Source organism: Elephantulus edwardii, unplaced genomic scaffold (assembly GCF_000299155.1).
Source record: "Elephantulus edwardii isolate Elephantulus edwardi_28Jun2011 unplaced genomic scaffold, EleEdw1.0 scaffold00144, whole genome shotgun sequence".
NCBI lineage: Eukaryota > Metazoa > Chordata > Mammalia > Macroscelidea > Macroscelididae > Elephantulus > Elephantulus edwardii.
In genome coordinates, this window is record NW_006399894.1 from 1,153,823 (window position 1) to 1,175,499 (window position 21,677).

At 40.2% G+C, this 21,677-nt stretch overlaps 1 protein-coding gene across 3 annotated transcripts in view; it reads left to right on the forward strand.

Annotated features, from left to right (window-relative positions):
* The window catches only part of LDB3 (LIM domain binding 3), a 126,537-nt gene that overhangs the window by 53,246 nt on the left and 51,614 nt on the right, over nt 1-21,677 (forward strand). For all 3 annotated transcript variants that reach the window (XM_006894474.1, XM_006894472.1, XM_006894473.1), the window contains exons 9-11: nt 7,897-8,293; nt 9,426-9,606; nt 10,162-10,282. In XM_006894474.1, coding sequence (XP_006894536.1) covers nt 7,897-8,293; nt 9,426-9,606; nt 10,162-10,282 — 699 coding nt within the window. The remainder of the gene's footprint in view (nt 1-7,896; nt 8,294-9,425; nt 9,607-10,161; nt 10,283-21,677) is intronic.

A 21,677-nucleotide genomic window follows, 5' to 3' on the forward strand; every position in this document is an offset into this window, starting at 1 on the left:
GACAGTTGCCTGTCAATGTAGTAGCCATTTTTTTTATGATAGTCAGCAATAGTTTGCTTGCATGCAGTATTAATGATACTGTCCAATAATTTCGGCATTGGGTTGGATCACCTTTCTAGGGAATGGAAATAGTCATCCAGGCAGCTATCCTCCAAATTTCCTGGTATAGACTGGTGAGCAAGTCCAGGGTTGCATCTATTAGTCAGTCAGTAACCCATCTATTCCTGAGGTGGGGTTTTTTTTGCCAGTTTCTTCAATGTACCTTGAACTTCTTCCTTTGTTATTAGTGGCTCTTTTGCATTTGTTACTTCCTGAAATTTTTCGTTGTCAACCAATTCTTTTTGATATAGTGTTTCTGTATATTCTTTCCATCTCCTTTTGATGCTTCTTGAACGATTCAAGATTTTGTCCATGGCATGTCTCAGTATTGCAGCTCAAAGTTTGAATTTGTTTTTCAGTTCTTTCAGCTTGAGAAATGTCAGATGGGTTCTTTGCTTTCTATTCTCTGACTCCAGCTCTTTTCACATTTTGTTATAATACCTTGTCTTCTCGAGATGCCCTTTGAAATCTTCTGTTCAGCTCTTTTACTTCAGCATCTCTTCCCTTTGCTTTAGCGTCTTGATGCGCTAATGCAATTTTCATAGTTTCTTCTGACATCCATTTTGGAGTTCCCCCCCCCCGCTCTGTCTTTGTAATGAACTTTTGCTATTTTCCCCCTCTTTTAAAAAAATTTTCCTCCCTATCCCTCCCACCCCCAGTTTGCTTTTCTCTTTAAAAAAATTAATTGTTGCACAGTTTCCTCTTCCCCACCCCTCCTGCCCAGTCTACTTTACTATGCACCTCTTATTCTGGACTGTTGTCATGCAAATAATACCTAATCATATGTTCCTTTGAAACAGTTCTTTCCTCATCTGTTTCAAAGCAGTGTTCATTATTTATCCCTTCTTTCCTTAGTTTCCCCTCAACCTCCATGTCAGTCCTGTTTTAAAATTGCATTATGCAGTATTTGTCTTTTTGTAACTGAGATATTTCACTCAGCATAATGTCCTCCAGGGTCACCCATTTTGTATAATATTTTATGAGTTCCTTGTTTTTCAGTGCTGTGTAGTATTCCATTGTGTGGATATACCACAGCTTCTCTATCCATTTTCTATCCATTTGTTAATGAACACTTTCCATCTCTTTGCTATCGTGAACAACGCAGCAATAAACATAGGTGTGCATATATCTGTTTAGGTTGCAATTCTGGTTTCTTTAGGGTATATCCCAGTAGCGAAATTACTGGGTCAAATGGTATTTCTTTTTCCAACTTTTTGAGAAAGTGCCATACTGCCTTCCATAGTGGTTGCACCATTTTACACTCTCACCAACAGTGAATAAGTGTTCCAGTTTCTCCACAACCTCGCCAGCATTTGTTGTTTATTTCTCTGTTGAACTTCATGGACAGTATTCTTGATTTCAGCCCACAGCTCCTCTAGTCTTGATCATTGGTGATCAATGCTTTAAACCTGTTCTTAAGGTGATTTTTTAATCCAGATGGGATAGACTCAAGGTCATCTTTTGGATCTTGTAGATTTGTTTTAATCTTCTTTATTTTCATTTGGAACTTGCACTTGAGTAATTGATAATCTGTTCCATAGTCAGTACCTGGCCTGGCTCTGACAGCTGATATTGAGTTTCTCCAGCTACTCTTTCCATAGATGTAGTCAGTCTGATTCCTGTGCAGTTTGTCAGGTAAGGTCTATGTGTAAAGTCACCTTTTCCTAAAAAAGATATTTACTATGAATACAAAGTTGAATTTAAAAAAAAAAAGGTTGAATGTACAAAATTCAATAATTCATTCCCCAGCCTCATTTCTGTCACCAAGTCTGTACTTTCTGAATCGCCAATAGATATTAATGCATCTCAATTGCATGTTTGATCAATTTCAGATCATTTCCTCCTCTTTGGTTTTAGTTGTTAATGCATATATTTGAATAATAGTCATATTAACAGGTCTTCCTTACATGTATACGGATAGTATCATACCATTCACAACATTGTGCTTTAGGTTAGACCTTGAAATTGTCCTTTTAATTATGAATGCAACACCATTCCACCTCTGTTTCTCACTCCTGCCATAGTAGATCACTTGTTTGTCTGATTCAAAGTGACCATGGCAGTCCATTAATTTCAGTTGGTTCATGCCTGAGATGTCGATCTTCATGCATTCCATACCATTTTTTTTTTACATCTTCCAGTTTTCCTACATTTATACTTCATGTTTGCGTGTCTTCCCATCTGAGCTCTACATCTCATACTGTAGCTTCCCACTTCATCGGATTCTAAAGGCCTTTTACTTCAGATGTGGGTGATCAGTCCTGCTTCCTCATCAGCCTTAACTTAGAATCTCTGCTACAACCTGTTCACCATAGGTAACCCTTCGACATTTGACACACTCACGGCAGAGCTTCCAGCATCACAGCAACCCATAAGTGACACCAGTACAGCAGACTGACAGACCAGTGCTGTACTTATTAAAGCAAACCATAAACAATCAACCCTATACACACCCAGCTGTAAAGTAGTTAGTAATGATGTCCTTCCCATGGTATTGACAATTGTTTCATAGTAATGTGAACATTGGACAATGAATAAGGAAGCCTGAAAAATAATTGATGCTTTTGAATTGTGGTGAAGCATTGAATATGCTATGACCTGCCAAGAGAACAAATACATCTGTTCTGGAAGAAATATAGCTAGAGTCCACCTTCAGAGCAGAGACGGTGAGGCTTTATCTCAGATACTTTGGACATGTTTTCAGGAGTGACCAATCCTCTGGAAAAGGACATCATTCTTGGAAAAATAGAGTGTAGTGAATGAGAGGAAGACCATCAATGAGATCAACTGACAGAATGGTTGGCACAATGGACTTAAGAGAGTAAGGATGGTTTCCTGGTAGAGGTACAACACTGTTCCCTGTCTGCCAGTTCCTTATATCAGGAATTGATTTGCATACTGCTAATTACTTTGTAGCTGGGTGTGTATAGGCTTGCTTGTTTATTGTTTCTTGTTCTCGCCACGCATGGAGAGAAAAACTAAAAGCCACTGTCAAATCAACAAAGGTGGAAAAGATGCAAAGGACACAAACAAGAAATTACACAGGTGAGGTCACAACAACTGATCTATAAAGGAAAAGAACAGAATATTTTCAATCAGTTTCTATGCATCTGAGAGCTGGGCAGAATCACAAAAGGAGAATTGAAGCCTTTGAACTGTGGAGTTGGAGAAGAGTGCTGAATACACTGCCAAAAGAACAAAAGATAAATACAACTTGGAGGAAGTGCAGTCAGAGTGCTCCTTGGAGGCAAGGATGAAAAAGCTTCCTTTTACATTCTTTGGGCATGTTGCTAGGAGAGCTATTCCTTGGAGAAGGACATAAGGCTTGGGAAAGTGGAGGGTCAGTGAAAGAAAGAAAAACCCTGATCCAGATAGATTGACACAGAAACTGATGCAATAGGCTCAAGAATGTCAGAAATTGTGAGGATGGCACAGGATGGGACAGGGTTCAGGTCGATTGTTCACAAGGTCATTATGGGTCATACTCAACACAACAGCACCTAACAACAACAGAATATTATGGAGAACAATTTTTATAATCTAGAGAAAATAGACAAATAGCCACTCACAGTTCGAATCCAGCAGCTGCTCCACAGGAGAAGGATGGGCAGTCTCCTCCTATGCAATTTACTGCTTCTGAAAACTCGCTGGAAGGTCAGCCACGGGTCACGTCTGACCTGACAGCATACAACAACAACAATATGTATCCATAAGTTAGTTAGTTGTATTGTTTAGTTCTTCAGCTTCTTTTTTTGGTTTCTTTTAGTTGTTCTGCCTTCATCAAAAGTAGTATACTGACATCTCCAACTATTATTCCGTAATTGTCATCTTCAATTCCATTAAACCTTGATTGAGACATTTGGGGTTCCCCGTTATACTATGCTGTAATTATTCTCTTGTTCAGTGGATTCTTTACAGTATATAATGTCCTTTATTGTTTCTTATGCTGATTTTTGCTTTGAAGTCTATTTGATCAGAAATTAATATGGTCGCCTCATTCTGTTTTTATTTCTATTTGCTTTATGTTTATCCCCCCTACTTTTTTTATTTTTAGTCTATTTTTGTCCTTGTGTCTAAGGTGTGTCTCTTGTAGACAGCATATTAATGTATCATGTTTTCTTATCCATTCTGATACTATTTTCTTGTGACTATGAATCAATTCACATTCAGTTTAATTATAGGTGGGTATGATTTATTGATATCATTTTTCTGTGTTCTGTGTGTGTGTGTGTTGAAGGATTAATGATATTGCTGAATTCTTTGTTCCATATATGTTTTTATGCTGAGTTCATATTCTTGGTTGCTTTTTTTACCATTTCCTTAATTGCTGCTTTTCTGTCTTCTCTCGGTCTTCATGGGGAGCTCTGATGGCGTAGTCTGTAGGGGGTTCCACTGCTATGCCTCTTTGTTCTTTTGAATCCACCAGTAACTCCAAGGGAGAAAGATAGGCAGTCTCCTCCATATGATCTACAACCTCAGAACCCAATGATGTGGCAGCTATGAGTTGGTTTGACTCCAGTCATGAAAGAAAAGTCTATATAATTTTGCTCTTTTTAATTTTGATGAAAAGTTTATTCATTTTCTTTGCAGCTACCCTGTAAACTATAATTTTATTCCCACATCTAATAAAAATGTTATTAATTTTATTCCCAAGTCTATTATAGAATCAACTTGACATCCTCTCCATTTGGAAGTTCTGTAACTATATTATCTATTTCCTCCTGCTCACAGTCTCCTAGGCTTAGGGGCAAGGAGTTGAACTGTCAACCCAAAGGGACTCAGTTAGAATCCACCAGCTGCTCCGTGGGAGAAAGTTGGGCAATCTCTTACTGTGTGGTTTACTGCCTCTGAAAAACTCATAGGAGGGTTAGCTGTGGGTCAGTGTCCAAAACAAAACAACATTCCACAATTTAATATCTCATCGTCTGTCTGAACTGGGCTCCCTAGGTGACCACCAGGCCATAAGGTGAACTGACACTTCATTTTAACTATAAGACTCGAGTTTTACAACTCTTTTTTTTTCTATAATTATATTTTATTAATTTTCATAAACATTTACAGAGATTTTGGGTTTCCATTCATTCATTGTTGCACTATTCTCTCTACCCTCCTCCCAGTTTGTTCTTGTCCAAATGCCACAGTGCTTGTCAAAGCCAGTTCTGATTAATCTTCTTTGTCAGTGTGTCCTTTGCCATTCCCTATCACTCCTCCCTGAGAGAGACTTCACCCTGAGTCATAAGGAAAAGGGGATGGCGTATTCTCTTAGCTACTTCCTGCTGAAAAGGGACGCTGTGGGTTTCAGGGTGAAGATCTTCTCTCACTACTCTAAAGGGCCCCTTTGGCAGTAGGAAACACACAGACTATTATGGAGATTGGTTTTGGAATTTAGATGCACTGAGTTTTACAACTCTTGACCATCCTCACTAACATTTAGTGGCTTTCATCTAAGGTAGATACTAGAATAAGTACTTTATACTTCTCATAACCCTTAATCCTCACAATCACCACTTTTAGAAGGCTCAGAGGCATTAAGGAACTGGCCCAATGACACACAGCCAGGATGTAGAGCAGGAGCCTGAACGCTGAGTTCTTGATGGCTATGCTGCATGCCAGAGTGTGAAGTCTACTCTGCGCTGAAGCTGTTCCTCAGTGACACAGTGAGGAAAGGGAGCACCCACAAACCCAAGCTTTGGAAAAAATAGACTTGTGTTCTTTGGAGACACAGGTTAGGGTGATAGAATTGTTTTAAAGACTCACTCTGCTACTTGTTGGCTCATTCTAAGCCTCAGTGACCTTAATCTATAAAGAACAATAGAATGAGGACTATCCCAGATAATCTATATACCCATGGGAGAGGGGACTTACCATTGAATACCAACAGCATTTTCAGGTTTTACTCCCTTTGCCTTGCAGTAGCGCAGGCCTGGCATCTGCCCCCATGGAGGATTTTTGGGGTTACCTACCTGAAGAGCCAGTCATCCTGGAACAGAAAGCCACAACCACCTAAGGTGGCCAGGGGTACTAGATGGGAAAGAGTGTCTAGGGATGGGGCTGCAGCTCCAGGTTGGAACCCATTCTGGACCTGCATTATCACACCCCTCAGCATCCACCCTATGCAGGCCAGCTCAGGAATGAGGAACATGGCTACCTCACAGTTTCCTGGGGTGAGGGAGGAGGCCTCCTCTTTCCAGAGGAGTAGACTCTGTGCCATTATGAGGCTTTCACTGAAGAAGGCCAGCTGGACATGTGTACAGGATGCAGCTGAGCAGGAGGCAGCAGGACTTTCAGAAAAGTCGGTTTTTAGGGCCATGGATGAGAAGATACAGGCTCTGTGTGTGCCCCAGTGTCTCAATGAGCTGGAAGAAGGGGCTCCAGAAGTGGGGCAACCAAGTCCTCTTTCATTCTCTGACTTCTAGGCAACCTCTCAACACATACTCTTTTTTTTTTCCGTTTTGTTTCTTTTTAAGGGTTGGTTTATTTGTTTTCATTTTTAAGTTCTTTTTTAAAATTTTTTTTCTATAATTATATTTTATTAATTTTCATAAACATTTACAGAGATTTTGGGCTTCCACTCATTCATTGTTGCACTATTCTCTCTACCCTCCTCCCAGTTTGTTCTTGTCCAAATGCCACAGTGCTTGTCAAAGCCAGTTCTGATTAATCTTCTTTGTCAGTGTGTCCTTTGCCATTCCCTATCACTCCTCCCTGAGAGAGACTTCACCCTGAGTCATAAGGAAAAGGGGATGGCATATTCTCTTAGCTACTTCCTGCTGAAAAGGGACGCTGTGGGTTTCAGGGTGAAGATCTTCTCTCACTACTCTAAAGGGCCCCTTTGGCAGTAGGAAACACATAGACTATTATGGAGATTGATTTTGGAATTTAGATGCACTCTTATTGATTGTGCTTGGCTGTACATGTTCATATCCTTGAAGATGTATCATGGGGGTGTTGCAACCTAGAAGACACAAATTTGACTAACAAGTTATAAGTACATGAGTCCAAAAATTATGGAAAAGTAAAAGAAAAGATTCTTTCATTGTTTTACAAACCCTCCCCCAGGTCCCCTCCACCATGTAGCCCTCGCTCTAGTCTCCTGTGATGACAGAAATACCCAGTTATATCTCTCTTTTAAACGTCAACACATACTCTTAATTTCCATCAAAATGACAAGGGGTATACATGTCCTTTCAGCCTCTCTAAATGACTCAAGACTCGACTCTAATGAAACCAAGGTAGAATTTCTCCCTAGCACAAATCAAGCCAACCTGTTTTCCATGGAAAGATTGTAGCTCAACCTGAAAATCCAGCCTTCGGTCATTTGCTTTGTCCCGAGGCTGGACTAAGTGCCAAGCAAGCACATGCTGAGTGAGGCATTTCAGTTATCAAATCCCTAGTCAGAGTACAGCTGAAACCATCCTCCAGTCTAGGCTGTGCTGATCCTGTCCCACCCCGTGCCCAGCCCAGAGACCCAGAAACTAGCCAAGGGACACACCCTGCCCCGCCCCCCAATCTCCTGCAGGCCTTGGGTCTCCAGCCAGAGCACTGCTGGATCCTTGTAGTCACATCTCAGCCACAAGCCCACCTCCTGAGGGCTCTGCTCAGCTTTCTTTTCTCCATTGAGTCTGTGCTATGAATTGAAATGTGGGGTGTTAAGTTCAGGAGTGAATATTCGGTGAACATTAGAATTGATGTACTGCTGTAATATTAAAGTTGCCTGTCACAGTCCCTCACTGGGGACAGAGAGTTGAGAGGGAGTGAGTTCTGACACCTTTCTCTTTGGGTATTTTTGGCTTGCAGTGCCTGCTTCTACCTACAGCCCATCTCCAGGGGCAAATTATAGTCCAGCTCCCTACACGCCCTCACCTGCTCCTACCTATACCCCTTCAACAATCCCAGCCTACACCCCTTCACCTGCCTCGGGCTATAACCCTGCACCCTCAGCCACTCACGGTGGAGGACCTGCAGAGCCTACCAGCCGCCCACCCTGGGTGACAGATGACAGTTTCTCTCAGAAGATTGCCCCTGGGATGAGTACCACATCAGTCAGCAAGCAGTCCCTGCCACGGGGCGCCCCGGCCTTCGCTCCGACTGGTCCCCAGGTGTCCCCCCTTGCCAGGGGCATCGTCCAGAGAGCCGAGCGCTTCCCAGCCAGCAGCCGGACTCCACTCTGCGGACACTGCAACAGCGTCATCCGGTATGGTCCAGCTGTGCCCTGTGCTGGGGCACTGGAAGAGCGGGTTTGGGTGCCCGCCCACAGTCTGAGCCCTGCAGTATGGGGTGGGGGGAACAGGTGCTGAGAGAAGACCTGCTTCAGGACAGACAGGTCTTTAGACTCAGCACCTGGTCTGACTCTCCCTGTGTAACCCAGGGAGTTGGGCAGATCCCGTGAGGTAAGTGGGTGAAGCTCCCAGACATGACTGGTGCCAGGGGCTCCCCCCGGGACTAAGGGCTGGCTCTGGGGATTGCTGGTCTTAGCAGTTGGTTTATTGGGCACCCTGCAACCTGGCTGGCAGCACTAGTTCTGACCAGCTTTCCTTTAGTTTTTTGCTTTTGGGACTTTCCATAGACAGATCAATCTTGATAATACACTTTGAAACCAGGATAATGAGTAGTGTTCATCTGAATACAGTATGTTTTTGTAAGTAGATACAGTATACTTATGTATGTGTATTAACTACTTTTATATATGAAAAATACACTTTTCAACTAAACTAAAATGTGCTATTAATACTCATTAAGGAGTATTAGAAAATGTGGAAATTAGAATATGAAAAATGTTCCTTGAATCCTAGCGTTCTGGCTACATCAAATCTGGAACTAGACAGCCCAAGTTTGGGTCCTGGGCCTCCTGGTGACCTTGAACAGATTACTTGACTGCCCTCTTTGTGCCTCAGTTTCTTTATTTGAAACTGATTGTGATAGGATAATAGTACCTGCTTCACAGGCTTGCCACAAGAATTGAAGAGGTTAACATGCACTGTATTAGCATCTGGCACAGGGTAGCACTTAACAAATGTTAGCTCTCAGCAGCAGCTTCATTGTTCTCATTGTAATTACCAGTGCCAGCTGGATGGATGGTCTCTAACACCAGCCCCTACTCGTGGACGTTTGCATTGCTTCCAGTTTTCTCTATTGTAAGTGAGCCAGGAACATCTCTCCATATGAAGCTTTATCATAAATTTTATCTAAATTTCACATTATTTCATTAGAATAATCATGTCAGTCAGAATTACTATATCCGAGTCTGAGCCTTGTTAAGATTCTTGAGGCATCTGGTCCCAAGCTGTTGGGGCTGCCTTAGTAGGTGCTGTTCTCTGCTTCCCCAGGGGCCCCTTTCTGGTAGCCATGGGCCGCTCCTGGCACCCAGAAGAGTTCACCTGTGCCTACTGCAAGACCTCCCTGGCAGACGTGTGCTTTGTGGAGGAACAGAACAACGTCTACTGCGAACGCTGTTATGAGCAGTTCTTTGCCCCATTGTGTGCCAAGTGCAACTCCAAAATCATGGGGGTATGTGGCCAGCATCCCTCTCTCCTCAGACCCTTTGCTTTTCCTGAGTTCCTCCACTCCTCCACAGATTATGGGGTCCAATTAGGGGAGCCTAGAAGTCATTGCTAATGAAATTCCATTTCTGGCCTAAAACAGAATTGGTTTCCCAGCAAAAGATTAGGGAACAAGTGAACCTGAAGTGAGAGGTGATTGTACTGGCCTGGAACCTGAAGAGGCGATGGAGTATACGTGAAGCTAGTTATGCATAGCCTGACCTCACCGCTCACCTGCATGTGGTCATGATGCTCATATGCCCCCTTGGTAAAATGGGAATAACAAGCAGTACTTCCCTTCCAATTTGACCCAAAAAGCCTGGCATCACCAGATGCATGGAAGCCTCTTCCCCACTTGCCCCAGGCCTTCCTCCCTGTGCACAAGGCCTACTCCTTGGCTTTCCCAGCCTGTCTCTTAGTGGGATACTCAAGCAGTGGTCAAGGCACAAAAGAACCACCAGGCTTCCCTCTCCCTCTTTCAGGACCTTTCTGTTCTGAGCTGAAGGAAGCTCTTTCTCTACAGGAAGTGATGCATGCCCTAAGACAGACCTGGCACACCACCTGCTTCATTTGTGCAGCTTGCAAGAAGCCCTTTGGGAATAGCCTGTTCCACATGGAGGACGGAGAGCCCTACTGTGAGAAAGGTAGGACCACTGCAGTGGGGGCCAGCAGTCAGAGTCTTGGAGGCAGGCATGAGGACCCTGCCTTTCTCCATTCACATTTGGGCATTTATGGGATTTATCTATTTATGGGAGATGGACATTTTTTTAAATTGCAAAATCATGATAACATTACATAAAGGAAATTAATCTGATGATTCCTCTTTCCATTTGGCTTCAACTTTCACATGGCAAAATCCGTAACTTATTTTTACACCATTCTCTGCACCAAAGAGGTTGATCAGAATTTGTCATCTTATAGCTGTTTGGGAGAACCATTCAGATTCTTCCCATTTAAAGACCACGAGATCTAGTGAGCAAAAACTTCAACTCTACTTCATCCTGAATTCTTCCTGGCTCTATTCCAGACTAACTTTGTAACCCTGAGTAATTGCTCTGAGATTTATTTTACACATCTTTAAAAAGGAGAAAATAATACCTGCCTCAGAAAGTTGTGATGACAATTATGCCAGAGAAGGCGTGTAAAGCAACAGTGAATAAATGACACTTCCTCGCCCACTTGATAATGTTAACCAAGCTGTTACAGTGCTGAGAGCTGATGCAGATGACACGGGCTTGCTTGCTAAAAGTGAAGAGGACTTAAAATACTTTCTGCAGGAGATCAGAGACTGCAGACTTCAATATGGATTACATCTCAACATTAAAAAAACCAAAATCCTCGTCAATGAACCGATGGACAACATCATCATAGATGGAGAAAAGATTGGAACTGTCAGAATGGCTTAGTCTTAATAGGATCCATACTCAATAGAGTTGGTACCAGCAATCAGGAGATCAGGAAACATATTGCAGTCAGGGACCTTTCCAAAATATTGAGGATCAGTGATGTCAGTTTGAGTACTTGGGTGCACCTGCTTCAGACCATGGTCTTTTCCATCTGAGAACTGGGCAATGAATAAGGATGACAGAATAATTGACACCTTGAACTGTGGTGTTGGAGAAGAGTGCTTAACATCCCATGAACTGCTAAAAGAACTAACATATATATCTTGGAGAGGGTGCAGCCAGAGTGCTGCTCAGAAGAAAAGATGATAATGCTTCATCTCACCTACTTTGAGCATGTTGCTAGGAAAGGCTATTCCTTGAAGAGAGACACCATGCTTGGCAAGGTTGAGAGACAAAGGATAGGAAGACCTTCAGTCAAATGATCTTTTACAGTGACTGCAATAGTGGCCTTGAGTCTGTCAGAGATTGTGATGATGGCACAGGATAGGACAAGGTTCAGAGATCTGTTCTTTTTAGGGGTCACTATGAGTCGTATTTGACTCAATGACACCTACCAACGACAAAAACTAAGCTTCAGCCCTTAGTACAAACTTACTCTATAACCTGAAATGCTCTGTTACCTTAAACTTTGCCGCTAAATTCTTCTAAATTGAGAAAACAAAGCCCTCCATTAGAGAGTTGGGAGTTCCAGGTAACTAGCCATTCACTCAGTCACTCACTCATTTATTCATAGCCTATTCTTCTGAAAGGAAATTGAGACAGGTTTCAGCAACAGAAGTGTAGACACCAGGTTAGGACAATACAACTAAAGAACCAGCACCAAGTAGAGAAGGGAAAAGCAAACATATTGATCATGAAAAATCACACACCAAAAGCAACCTGCTAACAACTGTGACTCCAAGTTCCCTGGCAGCCATGGCAAAAAGAGAAATACGAGAAGCCAGTTAAAAAGCGAAGACACTCAAGTTGTATTGCCGATCCAAAGACAGGCCAATCCAAAGTTTGAATCCACCAGCTGCTCTGAAGGAGAAAGATAAGCAATCTCCTGCTGTGATTTACTACCTCTAAAAACCTGCTTTGGGGTCAGCCATAAGTTGGTTCCAACTCAGTGGAACATAACAACAACATGTGTGTGTGTGTGTGTGTGTGAGAGAGAGAGAGAGAGAGAGAGAGAGAGAGAGAGAGAAGGATGTAACCTAAACACAAAGCTTTCACAATTTTAAATCATGTAATATTCCCTTGCTCTGTTCAGACAACTTCTTCTTGGTCTATGTATATGTTTTTCATGAGCACAGATAGTTGTTCTGGCATCCCCATTCTTCTCAATGTCAGTCATAATTTGTTAGGATCCACATTGTCAAATGCCTTTGCATAGTCAATAAACACAAATATTTATCTTTCCAGTATTCCTTTCTCTCAGCCAACATCACCTCACATTAGTTCAGAAGAGGCCATGATATCATTGCTTGAATTTCTGGCAGTTCTCTGTTAATGTCCCAGCTATTTTTAAAAAATCTTAACAATTTTAGTTGCATGTGATATTAAGGATTTTTTCAGTAATTTTCACATTCTGTTCAATTACATTTTTGTAATAGGAACAAATATGAATCTCCTGCAGTCAGTTGGCCAGGTGACTATCTTTCATATTTGTTGGCAAAAATTGGTGAGCACATCTAGAGTTACAACTGTTTTCTGAATTCTAATTGGTATACCATCAATTCTTGGAGCCCCGTTTTTTGCCAGTGCCATTAGTGTAACTTGAACTTTTAATACTTTCTAAAATTGTTCAGTGTCAGCCAACTCTTTTTGGTACAGTGACTCTATAATCCTTCCATCTTCTCTTGATGCTTCCTCCACTACTCCAATTTTGCCCATAAACTCATTCAGTAGTGCAACTCAAGGCTTGAATTTGTTCTTCTGTTCTTTGAGCTTGAGAAAGGCAGAGCATATCCTTTCCTTTTGACTTTCTAGCTCCAGCTCTTTGCACATTTGCATATAATACTTTGCTTTGCCTTCTCAAGCTGCTTTTGGAAATCTCCTGTTCATCTCTTTGACTTCAGTATTTCTTCTCTTTGTGTTGGCCTCCCTACATTCTAGGGCAATAACTCAGGTCTTTATCATAGATAAAGAAGCTAGAATCTCAAAATTGGAAAGTTGGGTTTACATCCTCCAAAAACCTGCTCGAGGGTCAACAATGGCTCTGTTTGGAGTTGTTGGTGAGAACAACATGGCTTCTTGTTGTTGTTATGTGCTATGTTGTTGTTAGGTGCCGTCAAGTCATAAACGACTCCTAGCGACCCTATGAACAAAAGACCTGAGCACTGTTCATAGAGTTTCCTGAGGCAAGCCATTTTGGAAGTGGACTCCACTTCTGCTTCCAAGCTTGTTTTAATCAGGGAGCTCCACCAAATACTGTCCACCATGGGTAACAATTATCGCATTTGGCACACCAGTGTCACAGTGTTTAGCATCACGGCAACCATGAGTTCCTCTGTATGGCAATGCACAGACCAGTGCTATACTACTTAGACAAATGTTAGAAGGGCAATATATGGAATTCACTGTACTATCTCATATATGATGACTTTCTCCAGGACTGACCCCTCCTGAAAACATAAGCATATGAGACAAAGTCTCAACTTTCTTTCTTCTAAAGAGAAATCTGCCTACATTTCTTCCAAAACAGATTGGTTTGTTCTTTTGGAAGTCCATAATATATTAAATTCAAACATTGACTCTTCCTCTGTCTTCCTTATTCATTATTCAACTTTCAAAATCACATGAAAAAAACAAACAACTCCTCTCTCAATATTCACATGCAGCAATTGAAAATACCATGGCTTGGGCCAAGGACCCTTAGTCCTCAAAGTGACATCCTTGCTCTTTAGCATGTTACAGAGTGCCTCTGCAGTAAATTTACCCAATACACTACATTGTCTGTTTTCCTAACTGCTGTTTCCATGGGTGTTGATTGTAAAATGAAAGTAAAATTAAATCCTTGAAACTTCAGTCTTTTCTCTATTTTTTATAATGTTGCTTATTGGCCCAATAATAAAGATTTTTAAAAACTTTTATGTTGAGGTGTTGGGAACTTTGGTGGTGTAGTCCATAAAAAGTTGTGCTGCTAACCCAAATCCTATACCTCTCAGCTGTTTCAAATCCACCAGCAGCTCTGTAGGAGAGAGAAGGTAAGCATCCTACCAAGTAACTTAAAGCCTCAAAAATCCACTGTGGTGGAAAGTCAGCTATAAGTTGATTCTGACTCCATAGCCATCAGGAAAGGGGGATGTATCTTGAGGTATAATTCACACTGAAATTTTGTATCTTTTAGCTTCGTCAGTAAACATTCCTTAGTTTTCTGCTAGAAAAGGTTATGTCATCATCTGCATGTTGCAGGTTGTTAATGAGTTTCTTCCAGTCCTGATATCATATTCTGCTTCCTTTAGTCCATTCTTGGTATCACATTCCTCTTCATACAGTCTACTTCTAGGATTCTTTCCTCAGCATACAGATTGAATAGGTATGAAAAAAAGATACAAGCTGATACACACTTTTCTGATTTTAAATCATGCAGTGTTTGCTTGTTCTGTTCAGACAACTGCTTTATGGGCCATGTACAGGTTCTGCCTGAGCATAATTAAGTGTTCTGTAATTCTTATTCTTATCCACAATTTATTGTAATTCACACAGTAGAAAACCTTTGCAAAATCAATATAACACAGGTAGACATCAGACATCATTCTGGTATTCTCTGCTCTCAGTCAAAATCTATCTGACATCAACAGTCTCTTGTTCCACAGCTTCTTCTCATTCCAGTTTGAATTTCTGACATTTCTCTACTAATGTACTACTTCACTAATTTTTAAATTATCTATAGCAATATTTCACTTGTGTGTGATATTATGATATTGTTTGTAATTTCTTCTGATTCTTTTGAATCAGCAATTTTTGGAATTAACACACATATGGATCCCTTCCAATTGATTACCCAAGTTAACTATCTTCCAAATTTCTTGACATAGATGAATGAGTATGTCCAGTGCTGCATCTGTTTGTTGAGACATTTTAACTGACATTCTATCAATTCCTGGGTCCTTATTTTGCACAAATGTCTTCAATCCAGTGGACTTCTTGCTTTTGTATCTTTAGTACCTGATGATATGCTTTTTCCTAAATGATTGAGCGCTGGCCAGTTCTTTTTGGTAAAGTGACTCTGATGTAATCCTTCCATTTTCTTTTCATGCTTTCAGCACCATTCACTATTGTGCCCACAGAATCATTCAGTATTTATTGCAACTTGAGCCTTGAATTGTTTTTTTCTTCAGTTTTTTTCAGCCTGAGAAATCCTGAGCATGTTCTTTGCTTTTGGTTTCTGACTCTAGGTCTTTATACACATCGTTTAAGACTCTACTTTGTCTTCTTACTCTGTCCTTTAAAATCGTCTGTTCATCCTCCTGCATCATCATCATGTCTTCCATTCATTTTAGCTTCTTTGTGTTCTAGGGGAAGGTTTAGAGCCTCTTCTGACTTTTCTGTCTTTTCTTCATAAATGAGATAGATACATTCTCTTGTTTAATCCTGACAGCAGCTCTATGAAGTTGTGTTGTTATGTCCCAGTGAGTTGAAGCCAACTCATAGCTAACACTCCAGGTTTTCAAAGGCAATAAATCACATAGGAGGAGATTGCCCATCTTTTTCCTGTAAAGCAGCTGGTAGATTTGAACCACATGCCTTTGGGTTGGCAATGCAATTTCTTAACCCCTATGGCAGGATTCACATTGGCTGCTCATAGGGTCACCATGAGTCGTACTCTACTTGATGGCACCTAACAACAACAAGCCACCAGAGCCCCCATGAATTAGGTACTATACCTACCTTATTCATATGGGAAAATTGAGGCAATTTGCCTAAAATTTGGATATTCTTCAGTAGACCTGGGATATGAGCCAGTTTTTTCTTTCTTCAGAGCCTAAATTTATAACCATCAGGCTAAGCACTCTGCCAGCACATGGCCTAACCATTAAACAATCATATCCTCCATAAGGAGATCCAAACAGGAAATCGCTATTGAAAAAAGCCAACTCTGAGAGAATTGTGGAGAGACAAGTACCAGTCTCAGAGAATGAAGGCTCTGTAAAGCAAATCAGCCCTTCCAAAGAAATCTGGAGCGTGTTACCAGCAAGTGTGACAGTGACACAGATGGGACAGCTCCTGTGAGGAGGAGCTGACCCCTGTGTTTCATCTGCGTGATGTGGTTCACCTCTTTTTGACACAGTTTCCTTATCTGCCAAAAAACAAACCAAGAAATGATAGCTTGTATCTTGGAAAATTTTATGAAATTCATTCACTGATTTGCTGATCAAATGATGGAGCTGTTTACTCATTCACTCCGCACATGTATGTTGGGTGTGGCCTATGTACTAGATATTTTGCTGGAAATATAAAGAAAATGAAAACATAGTACTTGATATTAAGCTACTTTTAAATAATACAGTCTCTTTTAAAATTACATTATGCTCGGAAAAGTGGAAGGTCAATGAAAAAGAGGAAAACCCTAAACAAGATGAATCGACACAATGACTATAACAATGGGCTGGAGTATACCAGAGATGATGAGGATGGCACAGGATAGGTCAAAGTTCAGATTCATTGTTCCTAGTATTGATATAAGTTGCAGTTGACTTGATAATACCTAATAACAACAATAGCAAACAGAGGAATTGGTAAACAGAAGACTTGGTAAACTGTAAAGCATTCACAAATAGTATGTGATATGATTAGCTCCTTGTTGGTGATTGGGAGAGCATGACCCAAAAGACTAGCTTAGATATTTTAATTGTAATGAGAGTCTAGTGTGTACATAAATGGCCAATGAGAAAGAACTGGCCAAGCAAAGAGAAATCTATAATTGTTAAAAATGTTAAAAGCTCTCATTTTTCCAAAGGAGCACAGGCTGTTTGGAAATGTATCTTTTTAAGGAAAAAAAAAGTCTGTTTAGGTTATTGTTGTTGTTGCTTTCCACTGAGGTGAGCACAACTCATAGCAACCCTATGAACAAAAGGCCTGAAGCCTTTCTATAACTGTTGTCATTTGTGAAAGTTCATAGAGTTTCCAGAAGCATGGTCTTTAAGGAGTGGATGCCACTCCTGTTTCCAAACATTTCTTAAACTGGGAGCTCCACCAAATACTGTCCACCATGGATAACCATTATGGCATTTAACACCGCAAGATTCAATACAAGATTCAGCGTAGCAATCCCAGGATACCTCAGTACAGCATATTGACAGAAGAGAGCTGTGCCACTTAGAAGAAAGTTCTTACCTCATTCCATGCACAAACACCAACTCAAAGTGGATCATGGACCTAGGACTAAGACCAAAGACTATAAACTTCATTAAAGAAAAGCTTGGAAGAACTCTAGACGTCCTAATCCACAACATAAATAGTCTTCCAAGCATCCTGAAAAATCTACATCCAGGACAGGATAAAATAGATTAATGGGACCTTATGAATCAAATCCCTATGCACATCCAAAAACTTCTCCAACAGGATAAAAAGGGAAAGCACAGATTGGGGGGGGAAATATTTGGTAATGACATGTCAGACAAGGAACTTATATCTAGAATTTATAAAATATTCGAGCACCACAAAAATATAAAGGTAAATAACTCAACTGAAAAATGGACACAGGATATGAACAGACACTTCACCAAAGAAGACATTCAGATGGCCAACAAGTACATGAAGAAATGTTCAAAATCCTTTGCTCTAAGAGAGATGCAAATCAAAACAAATATGAGGTATTATCTCACACCAGAATAGCAAAATTTAACAGAACAGCAAACATCCAATGCTGGTGCGGTTGTGGAGATACCAGAACCCTTATTTACCGTTGGTGAGAGTGTAAAATGGTGCAACTACTATGAAAGACTATATGGCACTATCTAAAAAAGTTGCAAATAGAAATACCATTTGACCCAGCAATTCAACTACTGGGAATATACCCTAAAGAAACCAGAACTGCAACCCATGAGATATATGCACACCAATGTTTATCACGGCTTTGTTTATGATAGCAAAGAGTTGGAAACAACCCAAGTGCACATCACCAAATGACTTGATAGAAAAGCTCTGGTATATTCATACAATGGAATACTATGTTGCATTGAAAAATAAGGAACTCATGAAATATTACACAAAATGGGTGACCCTGGAGGACATTATACTGAGTGAAATATCTCAGTCACAAAAGGACAAATATTGCATAGCACTATTGTTTAAAACAGGACTGACATCAGAGTTGAGGGATGACCGAGAAAGAGGGTATAAATTATATATACTGCATTGATATAGATGAGGGAGAGAACTGTTTAAAAGTGATATATGATTAGGTATTATTGTCATGACAAGAGTCCAGAATGAAGACTGCATAGTGGAGTAGACTTGGGGGAAGGATTGTATAACAATGAAAGAATTTTTATTTTACTTTTCAAAGAGAAGAGCGATTTGGGCAGAGGGGGTGGACAGGGAAGAAAGTGCAACAATGAATGAATGGAAACCCTAAGTCTCTGTAAACTTTCATTAAAACTAATTTTAAAAAAAGAATGTTCCTCCAAAACATAATAACAACTGACTTTTAAATACAAAGGTCCTCCACAAGGTCTTGTTGACTCTATACAAGAGGCTTAAATGAAAAATAACCAATATAGTATGTTTTTATTGTTATGTGCCTTTGAGTTGCCTGCAACATATAGCAACCCTGTGTACAATTCTGAACCCTTCCCTGTCATGAGCCAGTCTCACTATTTTCAACACACCAATGTTCATTGCCCCAGATACTGTATCAATCCATCTCATCTGGGGTCTTCCTCTCCTGCACTGTCCCTCCACCCTTCCCAAGCATGATGTCCTTATCCAAGGACCAGTCTCTCCTGGCCATGTGCCCAAAGTATGTGATACAGAGCTTCAAAATCCTAGCCTCCAGGACAAACCAAATTGTTTTCTTGGCAGTCCATGGTATTTTCAAGACTTCTCTAGCACTCTCTGACACAAAATTCAAAACAATGATTGAATATTTTCAATGGGTAAAAAACAAACTTGAAAAATTATAGGACACTGCAAGCAAAAATCAGGAGGAGCTTAAAAAAAAATCCAAAATAATGCAGATAAAACTAACGAGGTTTTAGAGGCACTAGAAAAACAAGAAACCACAATCCAAAATTTCAGATGCTGTCAACATGATGGAGGGACACATTAACAGAATTGAAGAGATGGAACACAAAACCAGTGAAATAGAAGATAAAATTGTCACCACTGATCTGCTAAAGCAAAAAGCAGAATCAAAAAAAAAGAAGGCAAAAGAGGAAAACCTAAAAATAATGTGGGACACCATCAAAAGAAATAACTTGTGCATCATCAGAATTCCAGAACAGGAAGAAGCAAGTAAAGACACTAAAAAAGTTGTGGAAGAATTACTAGAGGAATACTTCCCAGGCATAATGAAGAATGAGAGAATATATATTCAAGAAGCTGAGAGAACACCATATAGAATAGACCCCAAAAGAAAAGCACTGAGGCATATCATAGTCAAATTTGCCAGAATTAAAGCTAAGGAGAGAATTCTGAAAGCACAGAGGGAGAAATAAATAGTAACCTATAGGAGAGATTAGATAAGATCAAGTACCAATTTCTCAGGAGAAACCATGCGAGCAAGAAGACTGTGGAAGGACATATATAGAACACTCAGAGAACACAACTGTAAACCAAGTATACTGTACCCAGCTAAACTGTCCATCAGATTTGAAGGAGAGATCAAGATATTCCCAGAAAACAGAACCTAAGGGGGTTTGTAAAAACAAGACCAGCATTGCAGGAAACATTGAGAGATGTCCTTCTTACAGAAATGCCACAGAAAGTAGGATGGACCAAAGTAACTAGCAACACCACCAGAAAGAACTCAACAAAATGATAGCAATAAAACCTAGCCTCTCAATAATCACACTGAATGTGAATGGTTTAAATGCACCACTTAAGAGAAAAAGAGTAGCAGATTGAATTTAAAAAAAAGTCCATCAACATGTTGCCTACAAGAGACACACCTGAAAAATGAAGATAAAGACTAAAAATAAAAGGGGGAAATATACCATGCAAATGGCAACCAGAAAAAAGCAGAAGTAGCAATATTGATCTCTGATAAAATAAATGTGAAGGCATAAGCCATCACAACTGACAAGGAAGGTCACTACATAATGCTCAAAGGGTCAATAGAACAAGAGGATATAACAATAATGAATATCTATGCACCAAATGAAAGACCTACAAAATATATAAAACAAACATTAATAAAACTGAAAAAGGAAATAGATAATACTATAGTCCTTTGATATATCAATACACCACTCTCAAGAAAAGATAGAACCATAAGAAAAAAACTCAACAAAGATGCTGAAGAATTAAACCACACAATAAAACAACTAGATCTCATATACATTTATAGGCTAATGCACCCCAAAAAAGCACATTATACCTTTTTCTCCAATGTGCATGGAACGTTCTCCAGAACAAATCACATTTTAGGTCACAAGGCAAGCATCAATAAATTAAAAAAAACATAGAAATAATAACAAGCACCTTCTCAGATGACAATGCCACAAAATTAGAAGTTAATAACAATAGGATAAAGTAGGGGGAAAGCCATACATTTGGAAGCTGAACAACATCTTGCTTGAACATGAGTGGCTACTAGAAGAAACAAAAAATGAAATGAAAAAGTTTCTTGAAACAAAGGACAATGAACACCACTTACCCAAACCTCTGGGGAACAGCCAAAGCAGTAATCAGAGGTAAATTTATAGCCACAGACAAACACATCAAAAGGCAGGAAAAAATGACCATTGGCTCTCTAACCCAACATCTCCAACAAATTGAAAAAGAACAACAAGAAAACCCAATACCCTCTAAACTGAAATTAGAGCAGAAATAAATGAAATAGAAAACCGAAAAACAATTAAAACCATCAACAAGACTAAGAGTTGGTTCTTTGAAAAGGTCAATAAAATTGACACTAGCAAAACTAACAAAAGAAGGAAAAGAAACAAATAATCTAAATAAGAGATGAAACAGGCAATGTTACAACAGAACCAACAAAAATGAAAAGGCTAGCAATATCATTAATATCACATGAAAGCAAGATTCTGCTGAAAATTATCCAAGCACGTTTGGAGCAATATGTCAACAGAGAGCTTCCAGATGTGCAGGCTGGATTTAGAAGAGGTCATGGTACTAGGGATATTATGGCTAATGTTACATGGATCTTGGCAGAAAGTAGAGAATACCGGAAGAATGTCTATCTGTGCTTCATTGACTATGTAAAGGCTTTTGACTGTGTGGATCACAATAACCTGTGGCTGACTCTGAGAAGAATGGGAATTCCAGAACATTTGATTGTGTTAAGGTGAAACCTATACTTGGACCACGAGGCAGTCATCAGAACAGAGCAAGGAGACACTACACGGTTCAAAATCAAGAAGGGGGTCCGTCAGGGATGTATTCTGTCTCCATACCTTTTCAATCTGTATGCAGAAGAGATGATCCAAGACACTGAACTGTACGAGGAGGAATGTGGCATCAGGAT